Raw genomic sequence first — 16,375 nt, 5'->3', positions numbered from 1 at the left:
ACCCTGGCAGAGAGATGGGATTCTGCTCCCCACACACTTCCTCGAGCACGCTGTGCCTCTGTCTCCTCTGCCCTTTGACCTATTCTAGTCCAATTATAAGCAAAACCAATAAAACACCCTTGGCAAGTGTAATTGATTCTCCAAGAAAAGATTCTATAATCCATGGGCACACCCTCTGCACCTGTTAAGATTGCTTTCCTGTGTTTACCCAGTGTCACTGTGGTGCCCATCACTCTTTCTCACGCTGCTTGCTCATCAACTGTGCTACTGTAACATGATTGCAAACAGGTTGTGAGTCTTTGAGAGCATTGCTTTCCAAGTGCATGTAAGTGATTAGATTAGAATCTAAAGACTCAGCAGTCAGTCACAGAGTGGAACATTACAGAAGAACAAGTTGAATGGAACCCTTGCAGACAGGAAGGAGACAGTGAGGAAAGGGGAGGGAAGGGTGAGGAATTAATGAGACATGAAGCAACAGAAAGCATCAGAGGATGGCCAGTGGGAAAGATGGAAATATCCTAGCTGGATGCCCGGAGCAGGGCAAAAGCCAGTGGGGACCATGGGAGGAATAGAGGTATGGGGAGGAAATAGGTAGGCATGGACTTGCTTGTGGTTCAGGAGAAGGTCTGGGAGGTAACACTGGAGAATGCTATTGATTAGGTAAAGAAGCACAACTCCAGTCACATGTCCTCTCTTGGCAGATCCAGCCCATGTTGGGCCAGCTGAATGATAGGAGCTGGATCCAGTCCAGAAAGAGAACTGGCATAAGGAAGATGTCAGGATATCCACCGAAGCCCCTGGGATTCATGCTCATTCCACAGAACCAAGCAGGGGATGCTTCAGGCAAAGGGAGCCAAAGACCCAAGTAGGAGACGGAGAGGTGCAAGGGGACCTGCCAACACTGTGTTGGCCATCATCACCACCACCACCAGAGCCAAACACACCATTCCCCAGATCTCCTGGCAGGCACTTGGCAAGCAATATCACAAGATCATCCCAGCAAGGCTGGCAACACCACCCTCCCGAGTCTTCAACTTTGTGAACTTACCTAGGACATAGTTAGCACAGGGCACACCTCCACCTTTACTCCGTCATTCACTTCCAGCAGGCTCACGACAAACCAGTTATATGTACTCGGTCTCAAAATGTGACCAATTACAGCCTGAGATGAACAAGACTGGATTAGCCCTGATGGTGGAATGGAGGGAAACAATGCGTCCAATAGAGGCAGATATGGAAAAATGAGAGCAGCTGGGACCAAACCTTGCCAAAGCACAAGAAAACTGAAGATGGACGTGAAGTTGAGGAGCACTGAGCTGGTTAAGGAGGGAAACAGACACTGTGTGGGGCAATGTGGAAAAGGATACCTGCAGAGCTAACAGGGATCTACTTTATTTAAGACATTGTAAAGTGGTAAAAGTATAAGCTGTGCTCCTGGTCATATGGAGAACAGGCTCACAGCAAGGAAATAACACTGGTGATGAAGAAATAAAAGAACCGGGAGAAGTGGTCACATGATGGCCAAATGAACCCTTGGTCCATGCAACCAGAATCTGAAAACAAAAACAAAAACAAAAACAAAAACAAACAAAAAAAACAACAACAAAAAAAAAACGGGGATCTAGGGGACTATATAGAGGTGAGAAGGTGGGTGATCACCTACACTGATCATGGAAGGTCTGAGAAGAAGAGATGAGAACACAAGACAGGGAAAGGGGTGTGAGGAGGGAAGAGAAAGACATTTAAGATATAGAGGTCAAACGGGTCAAGTGTAAAACATGCCAGGAGGAAAACCATCTGGAGTGTCCAGTCTGCGGTAACAGTGAGACACATCTACACCAGAATGGAGCATTCAACAAGGCAGGAATCCAGCTTCCTTGTTGCCTGCTTCAGAGCCAAACACAGTGTCTGACACTAAGTTCCTAGGAAGCATTTGTTGAATTAAAGAAAAGCCACCCTAGGGTTGGGGAAATGGCTCAGTAATTAAGGACACTGCCGGCTTTGGTAGAGGTTCTGGGTTCAATTCCCTACACCTACATGGTAGCTCACAACTGTCTGTAACTCCAGTTCCAGAGGACTTGATGCCTCACTCTGGATACCAGACACACATGTAGTACATAGATATGCATGCAGACATTCATATGCATAAAATAAAAGAAATGCGACCTTGTGCTCTCACACAAGTATGTCTGCTCTAAGCCACCCAGAGGGAAATCCCAGAATTTGTATTCTCAGCCAGTCTAAGGCAGATGCACTCATACATGTAATAGGGTAATAACAAGTGTATGCTTAAAATGGTATCAAGATATGGTATGATTATAATAATGAGTATTTATATTATTTGTCCTCCTCCAGATCATAATGAGCAGAACCTGGAGCTCCATTTGAGTTCCTTCCCCATCCCCTCCTATACCAAAGCCCCAGAATGTCTCTGTCTACCTCTCACCCGGGACAATTCTCTTGACACTTGCAAGGAACACCTCCTAAATACATAATAAAGCTAATACTAAGGGCTATAATGTATATTTTAAGTAAGAAAACAAAATTAACAGTGAAGCTCAGATAAATGAAAGTGCTTTATGTGAAAGCTTTTTTCTGTGTGTACATGTGTACATATATGTATGCATACTCATCTGTGCATGTGTATTCCTACACACACATACAAGTGTGTGTGTGTGTTTGTGTGTGCATATAACTGGCTTATAATTTGCTTATTTCGTTGCACAACAGGCTGTATATATTTCAAGGGCCAAGGAGTTCCTAAACCTAACCCCCCCTAAATCAAGTTGAATGTGGAATGAGACCATCAAAAGGTCTTGCTCTTTAGAAGAGTAAACCTGATGGACCCTGAAACATCATGAAATTCTATGTAAGACACTGAGTTCAAAACAAGACCCTTTAATTCACTCCCAATTTCACAACACATCATTTTTTTTTAACCACAAAAAGATTTATTTTTTTCCTACTACAAAAATTGTACATTCATAATTCAGGAACCTCAGAAAAGGAAAAATAAAAACAAGCCAGATAACCCCACCACCTATACCTGACCATTTTATTATTTCATTTTAGTTTGTGGGTCCAAGTCCATTTACTGATTCAACTGTATTTCCTATGTACATATATACATGAATGCACACACTGTAACTTTTTACAAAAAAATGATACAATTCTCTGTACACTACAGTGAACCATGTGATTTTTCATTTGAAACAAATCATATACTTTACCGGTGTTAAGAACACCCTCCCGGCACCCAGACTCATGTTTCCAAGACTCCGGAAACATGGGGCAGAAAAGAACATAAGGGCTGGAGGATGGGAGGATGCTGTGAAATGCTGTCTTCTGGACCTGACAAGGCTACTGAACTCAAGAACTCACAGCAGCTGTGCTTACCTGCACAAGACCCATGCAAGATCAAGCCAGCCAAAAATTTCAGCATGAAATAGGGAGGGACTCCCAAGGCCCCAGCCCTAGCTGAGCAGCTAGCTAATGGCTGCTTGGGGAGGAAGAGTCACATTTAATTTTTCAAATATTCTTTTGAAGTTATGATATTTGATTGTCATTCCCCCCTTCTCTTTTATCCCCTTCAAACCCTTCCTTGCACCACTACCCCACTCCCACTCTCTTTCAAATGAGAGTCTTTTTTTCCTTAGGAGTATGGCCATTGAAAAGTTGCCCAGGCCCTTGTGCATATGAACAACACCAACTGGACTCTGGGGTTAAATAAATAAACACATCAATAATTTTTTTAAAAAAGAAATAATTTTCTACTGTGGTGATTTTTTTTTTGAAGGCCTTGTAGTATTCTATTTGCAGATCTGGTCTTGAAAAGAGCTCTATCAAGAGCACAGCCTGAGCCTCAGCGCTCAGGAAGGACCTGGCTAGGCAGAAACACTGCTCATTGTAAGCCTGGCTATGCCTGCTCCAGTGGGTGCTCAGGAGCAGGTGCTCAACTCTATGTCCCATGCTTCACTTTCCATGGAATCAGAACATGAGACTCAGGCACTGTGTACTTTAATTATAATAAGTGTATTTTATTATAAATAATTAATGTGATAAATACCCATTTTAATTAGTGATAAAAGTGCCCAGGGAGATTAAAAATAAGACCTACCCCACTACAGATGTGTGGTTCACATAACTCAGACTGACCTTGATGACCATGTAGTATACATTTAAATGTCCTCAGGGTAATTTTCCTGGAGGGTAGTGACCTGGTATTCTTTCTCCAGGGACTTTTGAGGACCTGCACATGAGTGGGAAGGGCATGAGATGAGTGAGCAGAAGATCTAGGCTGTAGTCACATCCTAACTGTTGCCTGGGAACGTAATCGCAGACACATCACAGGCTTGCAGGTGCATCAGCTTCACTGTTGGGGTGGGAGTTCTCCGGATACCTTCTCACGCTAACATTTTGCCTAACGAAATAAGGGTAGTGGCAGCGTGAGTAGTGTGCAATGGATAGCCCCACACTCAGGTCCAAAGGCAAGCTTCAGAAGGCTCAGGAAGTCCTTCAGCAAAGTTTCCATTCTCCATTCTCCGAGTGGCTCTGTGGGGTCTTGAGAAATCACACTGAACTCACCCTGTCTCTGGCTGTCATCTCGGACACTGTGAAATGTTACACTATCTGGGTTAAGGGCTCGGGTTCTGCACACAGCCTAGGCTCCCACATCCTGTCCTTTCATGCTGTCCCCAATTGTGAGAGAGAAACTGAGTGAGGTAACATAAATTAGCAACTTCATACTTGACACATCAGCCAGCCCATTCCAAGCACTATCAGAGGAATCATTCTTGATGATCAAATTATTTCATCTGGCTTAGATTTTCCTGATACTTCATTACCTGGACAATTGAAAGTTATGGGCAGTTCGCCCTCCCAGCTGCCCTACACTTTTAGAGAGAATATCCTTGGCACACCATTGTCCCTGTAGAGCACAGACTGTATCATGACTTGTTCATCATCCTCTGATTCCCCAATTGGAAATTGAAAATGAAAAGAGATGCAGTTTATTTAAGAGGTCTCAGGCCCAATAAGCATACGTGGTTCCTCTGTGACTGGGTGTTTCAAGATCCACTCATATCCACTCGCTTATTCCTGTCCATGACTGCCATGGCTCCTAGGGGATGACAGAGGCCCTCTGCTTCTGGAAGTTCAGGATCACATCTGGCTGCCTTTTCTCCGTCTTTGTCCATTTCTTCAGATTGCTCTAAAACTAATTGGAAGAGTCAATAAGCACACCCACCGATTCCCTCAATGCACCAGGAAGCTGCTCTCTCTGCCCTTCAGACTGGCACTCAAAAGCTGTCTGTTTTTCTGAGTATTCCCATACCTGCCTTTGTGAATTGGCATTCTCGACAAGTTCGTCATAACTTCTCAAAGTGTCAGCGTGCCTCTTTTCATTGTCCTTGTTAAAGATAATTTAAAATTTCACAGTCAATGCCAACTTCCTTCTCTTCACCATGCAGTGTCTCTGTCCCTGCTTTCCACAGCCTCCAATTCCCAGCCCCAGATGGGCATCTAAGCCTCTTTTTACATGACCCCCCTCCCCTATTTCCCCATTCTTTTCCCACCCACCAAAATACCTCACCCAGTGAAACACACTTTAGCTTGTGGGTTCTCGTTCCTTCACTTCGGCGAGACATGTCTGTGCTTAGAGACTGTAAAATCACCTTCAGGAAAGAAGCATATAGTATGGGCTGTCAATCAATCAGAACAAGGCAGGAAAAATGGCATCCTGTGCAGCTCCTGGCCCTGCTACATATATTTAGGCTTGGGGGAGATCAAGGTGATTTCTTTTACACAACTGGAAATTCATAGTTGTGTCTTTGGTTTGGCTATAAGCTCAACACCACAAGAGTTAATAGCCCAGAATGCTGAAGATGGTGTTAATGTACCTCATCCTGCATTCAGACATTGGCCTCTGGGTTTTTTGTCCCCACCCCTTTTCTGGAAATTTCATTTTGATTCTGTGCAAGCTCCCTGTTTACCCTTGGTGATATTCTTTGCCTATAAACCAAGTCAACTGATTTTTCTATTCTATAATTTCTAGTCCCATATCAAGTTTGACAGATGGATTTTCAGCCTGCTTCTCTTTCCCCCTGTGAAGCACAGACCCACACGTCACCATTCCTGTCACGTGTACAATTCCATCAAGTTTCAGAGTGTCATTTATACACAATTTTATTTCTTCTTCTTTCACACACGCCTACCACTTACGTACAGCGACTCACTATATTCATATTTCATAAACTCCATCAGTATTCAGTCAAATCCTCCCCCGAAGTAAGCTAGGTATTTTTAACAGTGCATACCTCTTTCATAGGCTTGAGGATCTAACACTAAGTGGTGCCCTTTCCTTGTATCTCAGAGGACTTCATCTACTGTGACCCATGCCTACATGTAGAAACTTCTTTCTTACTTCAGAACAGTTTAAGGCAATTTGTATCACAAGTGCCACCACCTAATGACATAGCTAAGATAACTCCACCAGAGAGGAAACACAGCCTCTGTACCATGAAGCTTCTGTCTCACTCCCAGCCTCCAGTGGAAGATTCAGGGGAAAATGGATAGAAATTTACCCTGAGATATCCTGGGGTCCTTCTCCATCTTTGAAGGTGTGGGAAACCTATACTCTGAGCATCCATGAGTACAGGGCTCCTCAGCTAGCCACCAAGAACCAGGTTTTGTAGATAAACCCTAGGAAATAGCAATGCCTCTGCTATCATTAATGCATCATCTCATACAACATGGTAAGACAATTTATAATAATCTCATGTTATGAAAGCCATAAAAATCTGTTGTGGGGAGGGACAGTTCCTCCCTCAACAGGGGATTGTTCCCTGTAATTCCTTTCAGAATTAACATGGAAGAGCTGGGGCCCAAAGCCAGTCTTCTTACAGTAAGTTGTGGTGCCTTCATTCTTCATCATACCCTCCTCTTCTATTATAATAACTTCTTTAAACAATCCCCTTGGTGCCTTTACAAAAAACAGTCCATTGATGATGATGATGATGATGATGATGATGATGATGATGATGATAGGCTATCATAACAGGAGAATGAGAAGGGGAGAAGAGGAGGGGTGAGGAAGACATGATGGGGCAGGGAGGTTGAGTTGGAGGAAGAACAGAAGAGAGCAAGATTAGAGATGATATAATAGAGGGAGATATTATAGGCTTAAAGAGAAATCAGGCACTAGGGAAATGTCTGGAGAGCTACAAAGATGACACAAACTAACAATCTAAGCAACAGAGGAGAGGTTACCTTAAATGCCCTCCCCTGATAATGAGATTGATGACTAACTTATATGCCATCCCAGAGCCTTCATCCAGCAGCTGGTGGAAGTAGAAGCAGACACCCACAGCTAAAACTTGAACTGAACTGGAATCCAGTTGCAGAGAAGAACTGATGAGCAAAGGGGTCTACACTAGGCTGGTGAAACCCACAGAAACAGCTGACCTGAAGAAGGGAGAGCTCTTGGTTCCCAGACTGATAGCTGGGAAACCAGCATGGGACTGATCCAGACTCCATGAATGTGGGTGTCAGTGAGGAGACCTCAGAAATCTATGGGGCCCCTTGTAGTGGATCAGTACTTATCCCTAGCATAGGAATGGACTTTGGAAGCCCATCCCATGTGGAGGGATACTTCCTGAGCCTAGACACAAGGGGGTGGGCCTAGGCCCTATCCCAAAGGATATGACCGACTCTGAATACCCCCTATGGAAGATCTCACCCTCCCTGGGGAGCAGAAAGGGTATGGGATAGGTAGGGAGTTAGTTGGGGGGGGCAGGGAAGGAGGGGTAGGGAGAGGGAACTGAGATTGACATGTAAAATAATCTTTCTAATTCAAATAAAAAAATAATAAAAAAGAATCCAAACAGATACATCAGAAGCAGCAGAAAATTATCAATGACTAACATTAAGTCAAGTGTGATGATGCTGAGGAAGCCAACTCTGTGGTTCAAAAACGCCTCCCAAAAGCCACAGTTTGGAAAGGACTTCCTCTGGGGGCCTCTAAATGTTTTTTCCTGCAAACTTGAACCCTGAAGCTTCCTAACATTCCAGGTGCATAAGACCCCTACCAAAGAGATGCTCCCAACATCCCCAAAGGAATGGTTAAGTTAGTGGTGAGTTAGTAAGTTAGTTAAGTTAGTAATAGTAGTTTCCACCCCTATTACATGAGAGGAAGCCAATTACAGGACTTGTAAACAGGATTGCCTCCCTGGATATTTCAAGATTTTGTACCTTCTCTAATTCTAGAGCAGTGGTTCTCAGTCTATGGGTGTCAGACCCTTTGTGTTGCTTGTCAGATATCCTTCATATCAGATATTTAGGATTCATAACAATAATGAAACTACAGTTAAGAAGTAGCAAAGAAAAGAACTTTATGGTTGGGGTTACCACAACATGAGTAACTGTATTGAAGGTTGGCACTATTAGGAAGAGTGAGAACCACTATTCTATGGGAAGAAGTAAGAAAGACTTTAGCAGACAACTGTAATCCAACCACTCAGGAAACTGAGGCAGGAGGATAACCTGAGACTCCATCCCAAATATGCAAACAAATAATAAACAAACAAAAAGATTTTAGATTCTGGCTGACAACTTCCTATAAAAACCTCCATTAACCCAGAACGAATAATTGCATTTCTGACTTGCTACTTGTAACAGGGAAAACAAGGAAGCAAATAGTCCTCCAGAGGATTTTACAGGAAAAACAAACAAACAAAAAACAAAATAAAAATGATCCAGGTAGGATCAAGACAGATGTCGGCCAGTCTCCCCATTTTTCAGTTCTGTAAAATACAATCAGAATTCATACTCAGAACCATGACCCCACAACACCACCAGGCTCTGAAATTCCAAGGAAAGATTCAATTTCCTCCCTGACGTGTTCTCTAGGTCAGGAAAGGGAACCACACAGCTAAACAACTTACTCAAAAAGGAAAAGACAAAAAACAAAGACAAAAAAACACATGGGGTTAATCTAGTGTCGGATAAAAAAAAAATCAATTCATTAGCAGCACCTTGGTACCCTCAGAGAAAAACCATGATTTATTATACAGCAGCCAAGACTCAGACACTGATCATGTAGGTGATGTTTAAGCATTAAACCAAAAATTACACAATTATATTAATATATAGACTAAAACATAGTTGAAAAGTTTTAACAGCTTAATTCTAACCAACATTTCCCATGATGAATTTGGCATAGAATAAATATGAGACAGAGAGACAGGGAGTCAGAAGAGGAGGAAAGAAGAGGGCCACCAGCCCAAATCCAGAGCAAGGGAGATTTTTAGAACTGGAAATATATTCTATATTCTAGGTTAGTGTATGTCCTGGTAGCTGATGCCCTTTCAAGTGACTCTCCTTTCTCTAGGAGAAGTTATAACCAGCCTGATTGGTGGATCAGAGATCTCCATGAGGGAGTAGAAGATACCTACTTCAGAGACCTGCCCATGATCTCAGTGGTGACACAGAGTGAGGGACAGTAGATGTCATATTAGGACATAAACACACATACACTCGTACACACACAGGTCTGCACGCACGCACACACACACACACACACACACACACACACACACACACCTCTAAAATGCAGTTTTGTGTTTTGCCTCTTGAGACTCAGAAGTTCCCACAGAAGATAAGAAGGAACATGAAGATCAGAGTGGGAAGATGCACAGGGAAAGGAGGGGAACTCGGAAAAAGTAACCTATGTTGTGAAAATCCACAGCACATGGGGGCTGGGGAGCCAGCTCAGTTGGTAAAGTGCCCAGAACCCACGTACAAAATCCAGGGGTGGACGCACAGACATGTAACCCCAGCACTGGGGAGGCTGAAACAGGTGGGTCCCTGAGGTTCACTGGCCAACCAGCCTAGCAGAATCATTGAACTTTAAGTCCAGTGAAAGACCCTATCTCAAAAATAAAGTAGAGGGCAATTTAGGAAGACACCTGACATTGACTTACCCGTGACCCCACATGCACACACATTCATGCACGCACACAGTAATATGTTTTAAAGTGAGTTCATGTTATGTGAATATAATGGCCATTAACATCCAACTCAGTGAGTTTTCCCAATGTCACATCACAAATTCTGAAATGCAAAATGGGGACTTTGGATCCCTCTGTCTGACACTGACCTGAGGCTGACCCATGCTGACTTGCATTCCAAGGGTTAACTTCAGACATAGTTGACTTTGTTTCCAAAAGTGATTAAGCTGTCTCCACAAGTCCTCTGGACATGTTCATCCACAGACATAGATAGCTCTGGGTATTAACATCCTTGCACCTCTCCATCCCATGTTCAGAGTCTGCCTGACATCAAGGGGCTGTTCGACCCCACCCCACACCCCCTCCCCACACACAGAGCTATGTGCCCTGAATAGTCACGGGAGAAGTGTTGTCAGAGCCCAGCTCCTGGACAGGCATCAGACACACTTCAGAGTCAGAAAGAGACATTTTCTAAAGCCCAGGGCTCATTGCAATGCCAATGGGTTTTGGAAAACAGAGGAAGGGTGTACTATAAGTGTTTTAGCCACTTAGGGCTTGAATTCTAGATTAATAATTCAATTCTTTGTAAGAAATTAGGATAAAGCAACAGAAAGGTTATCCTAACTATCATAAAATGCATTTTCTAAAATTATCCCATTGCATTTTAAAGGTATAATTATAAATGTTTTTATGAGCAATTTACCAGAAAATTACAGTCCCTTAGTGTTTTTTTTTTTTTTTTTTTTTTCATCCCATCCCTCTGGGAAAAGATTTTCCTCCCAGCCAGGGAAACTATCATTTAATCCCTATAGAGGGCAGGGGCCATGCCAGCAAAGGTGACCTGAAAATTCATCTCTAGAAAAGATGCCATATTGCTAGGTAAGAGAATCTTCTAGAAAGTGAATCAGCAGGGACTGGTGAGAAGAAGGGAGGGGGTGCACTTCCAAAGTGGAGGGGTTATGCAGTTCCAGCATTCCTCTAAGTTGCAGAGCCATGCAGGCCCTGTTAATTGATTTTTAAGTCACTCTGAGCAGAGCTTCCAGGGGGTTGTCCCTCACTCCCACCCAGCTTTTCAGAATTCATGCCATCCTTTGGTTTCGATTTTTCTCTTAGGTTGGCCAGCCCTAAAAGCCTTGCACACCAGCACTGCGAACCCAGGCCGTGGTGCACAGTCCTGTGAGGGTAACTTTCAGTGGAGTACAGTATGTAAGCTTCTGGCATGCATATAATTTGGAGATTCTGGGGAAAGGTTTCTAACACCAGTTGTGCCACTATGCTCACAGGTCCCTAAAGTCCCCCAAAGCCTTGTTGAATTAAAGATTTACAGTAGTTTTTTTTTTTTTTCTTGCCGTGTTGCGTCTTGTCTGTTTTTTATTTTCTTCTACCACTTTCCCGGTGGTACCGGAAAGATGGGAGCTGAATGGCACCAGCCATCATTAATACTTTCTAGAAAATGCAAGGGTTTCATTAAGACCGCTACTACCATTCCCTTGGAGTTGGAAGGAACACAGGCAGATCAACTTCCAGATTATAAAACCACACATCTGATTTTGAAAGCCCAGGCACTGAAGGCCTCTAATCCATTCATACTTAGATTACCAGGACATAGGAATTTAGCAATAGCCTCAAATCTACCCAGGTAATATCCCATGAGGTCACATCAATGTCATGAGAATATACCTGCAATTTCTGTAGGCTCCAAGCATCTGCTGCCTGGCTGGGAACAAGCCCCCAAGGCCCAGAGGAAAACACCTCTCAAGTCAGAAAGCTTCCCTTAACACGGGGAACTCCACTAACCCTTCTGAGGTGGAAGGGGCTAATTGTGTGTGGGGGGGTGATGTTTGCTTTGCCTTTTGAGCCTGTGCCTTTATGTTTTAAGTATTTAAGAGGCATAATCACCTAGTGTGTAGGTTAATTTCTTTCTGATATTGTAATTTATGCAACATTAATATGGGATGCCGGCTCCAATTTTCTTATGCTTACACTCCGGGAGCCGAGTTGCATATTCTGCCAACTCCATTACATCATCTAAAAACCCAAACATTTCCCATTTGCACATCACTCTCAACTACCCAGCGTACTTACACAGTAGTCTCTCTTTTTCTCCCGAGTGCGCTCTCTCTCTCTCTCTCTCTCTCTCTCTCTCTCTCTCTCTCTCTCTCTCTCTCTCTCACACACACACACACACACACACACACACACACACACACACACACACACAAGATTGGCACCCCTGAGAAGTAGATGCTACATCTGAGGTCAAGGTCTGCAACTGCAAGTAATTCCTGGAAGATATTACTACTGCTGTGCTGGCTAAAGGATGCCTCCATGTCTGACCTTCCTTTTTTTCCATTCAGACTGTTATGTAACCTAGAGCCTGCGTGCAGGATCTGAGTTGAGTGTCTGGGCCTTACTTCCCCCTTCCCAATAAATCTCCTTGGAGAAACAGACAGTTTTTTTCTTCTTCAAAGAACGGGGGTGGGGGGGGGGGCTCTAGGGGGTAAAGGGATATGGGTCAGCAGGTCATCCTGTTAGATGAACACTGCTTCTGTTTTGGTTCCTTGGAGCTTTTCGGGCGAGGGAGGGGGGGACTACCAAATTCCCCAGCTTTATATAATTTGAAGTAACAGCAAGTTACAGATTTGTAGTCGGTTCTGCAGCCTGCCGCCCCATCTATTGCAAGAACACACCTTCTGGCAGGAATGACACCTGAAGATGTTAATAAAGCAGGGAAGGTGGGGAGGGGCTAAAGGAAGAGGAAAAGTACAAACCAGAAATTAGAGCTGCTTCCTGGATACCCTGCACCCCCTTCTAGAAAAAAAAAAAAAGCCTCTAAACACATGAAGGGGATTTTCTCCAGCGTTTCTGATTAACCCTGTTACATAACCCGCTTGCATTCCAAATCTCCAGCTCTAAATAGACTCTTTGCAGCCAAAAGCTCTGCACACAAACTCTCAGAGCTGGTGGCCGGTTGTGGCCACCCCCCACCTCAAGCCTTCAACCCCTTTTCTGTACGTCCTGGTCCTTGCCAGCCCCATTCCTCCGGTTCAAACCGAGCCTCAGCGCAGTCACTCTTCGGCAATCGCCTTTAATTAAATGCCCCCCCCCCCCAGGCATATGTCATCCTGATGGCTTTTACTGTACTCGAATTCCGTGAATGGGAAAGTGCCCGGACAGGGGGTGTGGCTAAGGTGGGGCGGGAGGGGGGAATACTGTAAAACAGCCAGCACAGGATCAGCCATGTTCCTACCTCCAACTAGCAAGCACATCGGAGAGCAAGGGAACGGCTCTGAGTCCCTCCTTTGCCTTTCCCCAGGCCCCCTAGCCGCCAGATCCTGTTTGGAGAGAACCTGTAGGTCCCAAGCCCCGCGGTGGTTCACAGGAGCCCGCTTCCTCCGGAGTGACAGGCGTGATTTATACATTATTTACAACAGTAATTAAAGCTGCAGCTTCCTCCTGCTCTTTGCAAACTCCCGGAGCATTCAAATAAATAATCCCCTACCCCCGAAGCAGGAGGTGGGGAAAATCCCACAGCAGGCTCTGACACCTTTAAGAAAGGAGTCCGCTTTCCAGATCAGGCCACTTTAGGAAAAGGGCAAGAGGGGAGCAAGCACCCTTGTCTCCCCAGGTGCCCTCCTTCACACACTCCAGACACCAACACGAAATGAACCAATGACCCAGCGTGGGCAGCCTCGTCAGTCCTGGCCCAGCAGCACTCAACTCTGATCACCCCCAGGTTCCCGCAGAAACGCTGGGCATCGCGGCGAGGGGAGGATTCCCAGAGCAGAAATAAGTTTAGGTGCTTTTCTCAGCGTTCTCTCTATGTTTGTTTGCTGTCACAGCCTCTCCCTCCGATCCCGCGTGAAGCGCCCCATTTCACGGCCGCCCTCCCTCGGCGCGGTGTACACGCCCCCTGCCAGCCTCTTCCAAGGCTCTGGGCTCCGAACCCCTGGCTACAAAGTTGCGCTTCTTCCCCTCGCCGCGCCAGCCCGGCAACTCCATAGTATCCAGCGCGCCGGGACCCTGATTTCATCTGGCTCCTCCAAACCCACCTCCAGAGCTCCAAAGAAGAAGCTGCCCGCGTCGCCCCCTCTTAGCCCCGGGAGCGCCCCCTTTCAGTCCCTAGAGACTTCTAGGTCTCTCACTCCTCTCGAGCCCCTAACCGTTCATGGGAGAGGAAGGACTCGAACACCCGCCCCGACTCCTGCTGGGGGGAGGTGTATGTGAGAAACTGTCAAGATCAGAAAAGGTAACCGTGGAAGCGAGTATCCACAAACAGACCCCATCCCCCTTCTTAAAAGGACACTACCGCTTTAAAAGTTTCTTTCCCCCACTCCCCCGTCTCGGTTTCTTTGTGGTGGGGGGGAAATCGTATTTAATTTGGACAGCTCGTCTTTGCAGAAAATAAAACATGCAATCAAGAGGGACTTGGTGTTGGAGTCGCCTGACTGTCAACGCTCCTGTCCGTCCCTGTCCCCCCTCGCCCTCTCCTGCAAGCCCAGCACTGGCTTGCAAAAGTTTGCAACATTTGTGGGGGCCCGCGGGGGGAGGGGCAGGGGTGCCGGCTGCTCAGGGCACCTCGACAGGCTCTCTGGCGCGCGCACACGTCCCAGGGACCCCGCGTCTCGCCTGCTCCCCCCGGGCGCGCGCTCCCCCGGGGCGCCCGGTCCCCTCCGGGCTCGGCGCACTGCTCCCGCCGCCCCCCTGCCAGGAGCCCGGTCGCAGCGTCTCCTACCTCGGCTGGAGCTCGCGTAGCTCTGCCTGCGACCCGCGCCCGGCGCCTCGCTCTTGCGGCCCGCGTCCTGGGTCAGCGGGGTCTCCCTGGAGCTAGCGGCCGCCTCCGAGCCGCTGCTGCCCGGCTCGCTGGCGGCGGGGTCGGGGGCTGCCGGAGCTGACTCCATGTTTTTTTTCCCAATGTAGAGATCGGCGGAGATGGCGAGCTCCGAGACTCCCTCTATCTTCTGTTTTCAGAGCGACTCTATGGTACCAAAAAAAAAAAAAAAAAAAAAAAAAAAAAAAAAAAAAAAAAAAGGAAAAGGAGACGGGCGAGAGCAGGAGGGACCCAGCCAGGCGAGAGCGCGAGCGAGCGCGCGAGTGGCGGTGGACGTGTGCGGCCGAGAGGGGACGCGAGGCGGGTCTGGCCACAGGCAGCGCTAGCGAGAGCGTCTCCAGCCGGCCCCCGCACCCACACTCCACACCCTCCAGACCCCAGACCGGGAGCCACACAAGGCTGCCAAATTTGGGAGGTGGGGAAAAGAGAGGGAGGAGAAAGAGGGGGTGTCTCCTGCGCCCCGATCCTCCCTCTCTTCTTTAAACCAGCGACAGAAATGAACGGTCGGCGACGTGTGGCTCTGTCTACTTTTTGAGATTCCCTCGGGGGCAGTAACTCCGTGTCCCCTATCCGCAGCCAGCTTGGGAGGAGGAGACAAATCCGGTTATCCGTGTTGGGGCACTTGCTGGTAACTGCAGCTCGCTGCAAGCCTGGTCCAAGGTTGGGGAAAAACCAAAAGCTATTTAGAAGCTGATTGACACCCCCTCGAAGGAGGAAGGTGGGACGAGGAATGTGGCGTCTTTTACTTTGGGATGGGACAGTCTGGGGTTTCCAGCCTTAGGGTCTAAAATAAATTTTGTGATTGTAGGATGCATATGGCCAGCCAGTAACTAATGTTATGGAAAGAGGTCTCTTTTAACTCTTCTGCAGTTTTTCTCCGTGAAGGACCCAGAAACAATTTGGCAGTGCACTATTTTGTGAAGCAAACTTCGGCCAGTTTAGTGAAGGACTCTCTGAGCCTATGAAAGGGGCCTAGCTGCGTGTGAACTCTTCTGTGCCTGCTAGTTTTCTATTCCCACTGGTACTTTTGATATTAAATGCACAGGCTCATCCATAGCAGACAGACATCCTGGAGAGGTATTAATAACGTCTGGATAATAAAAAAAATCCAGATAATTAACGAGTCTTATCTTTATAAGGCATGATTCTGCACTTCCCTTCCCTTGGAGCTCACCCATTTACTAGCTGATGCTCAAAGAAAGCTGAGAATTAAGTCTGTGTGCCTCCACCCCAAACTCCAGTACAAAGTACCAATAGTAATGGGATGGCTAGTGAATATCCGAATATGGAAAGCTGGCCTCTCTGTCTCAATAGTGAAGCCACCATTTCCTTTTATTTCCAAAGACTCCGATGAAATCAGCCCATTTTTACACCCTCCACCTTCCTTCCAAAAAGCCTGAAATTTTTGACAACACAAATATTATTATGTACCAGAAGGTGGCAAAAATATGTGTGCTTCAGGGGGGTGACTGGGAGGGGGAGAACTGGGGAACATTGCACTTTTGCTGATTTTCTGGTTTTGAAAACTGCTTTTTTAACA

General features: G+C 46.2%; 1 protein-coding gene across 2 annotated transcripts in view; it reads right to left on the bottom strand.

Annotated features, from left to right (window-relative positions):
- Rora (RAR related orphan receptor A) overlaps positions 1 to 14,905 on the bottom strand; it is a 726,629-nt gene extending 711,724 nt beyond the window's left edge. The window contains exons 1-2 of one of the 2 annotated variants that reach the window (XM_035444449.1): positions 14,740 to 14,905; positions 5,629 to 5,672 (exon numbers count right to left, since the gene is read on the bottom strand). In XM_035444449.1, coding sequence (XP_035300340.1) covers positions 5,629 to 5,672; positions 14,740 to 14,905 — 210 coding nt within the window. Of the gene's footprint in view, positions 1 to 5,628; positions 5,673 to 14,739 lie in introns of those variants that run through there. The other variant, XM_035444448.1, reaches the window with a different exon arrangement.
- Positions 14,906 to 16,375: the final 1,470 nt, after the last annotated feature.

This window comes from Cricetulus griseus, chromosome 4 (assembly GCF_003668045.3).
Source record: "Cricetulus griseus strain 17A/GY chromosome 4, alternate assembly CriGri-PICRH-1.0, whole genome shotgun sequence".
Classification (NCBI taxonomy): Eukaryota; Metazoa; Chordata; class Mammalia; order Rodentia; family Cricetidae; genus Cricetulus; species Cricetulus griseus.
The sequence above is the reverse complement of the archived record's forward strand: the minus strand, read 5'-3'. Positions and strand labels throughout refer to the sequence as shown.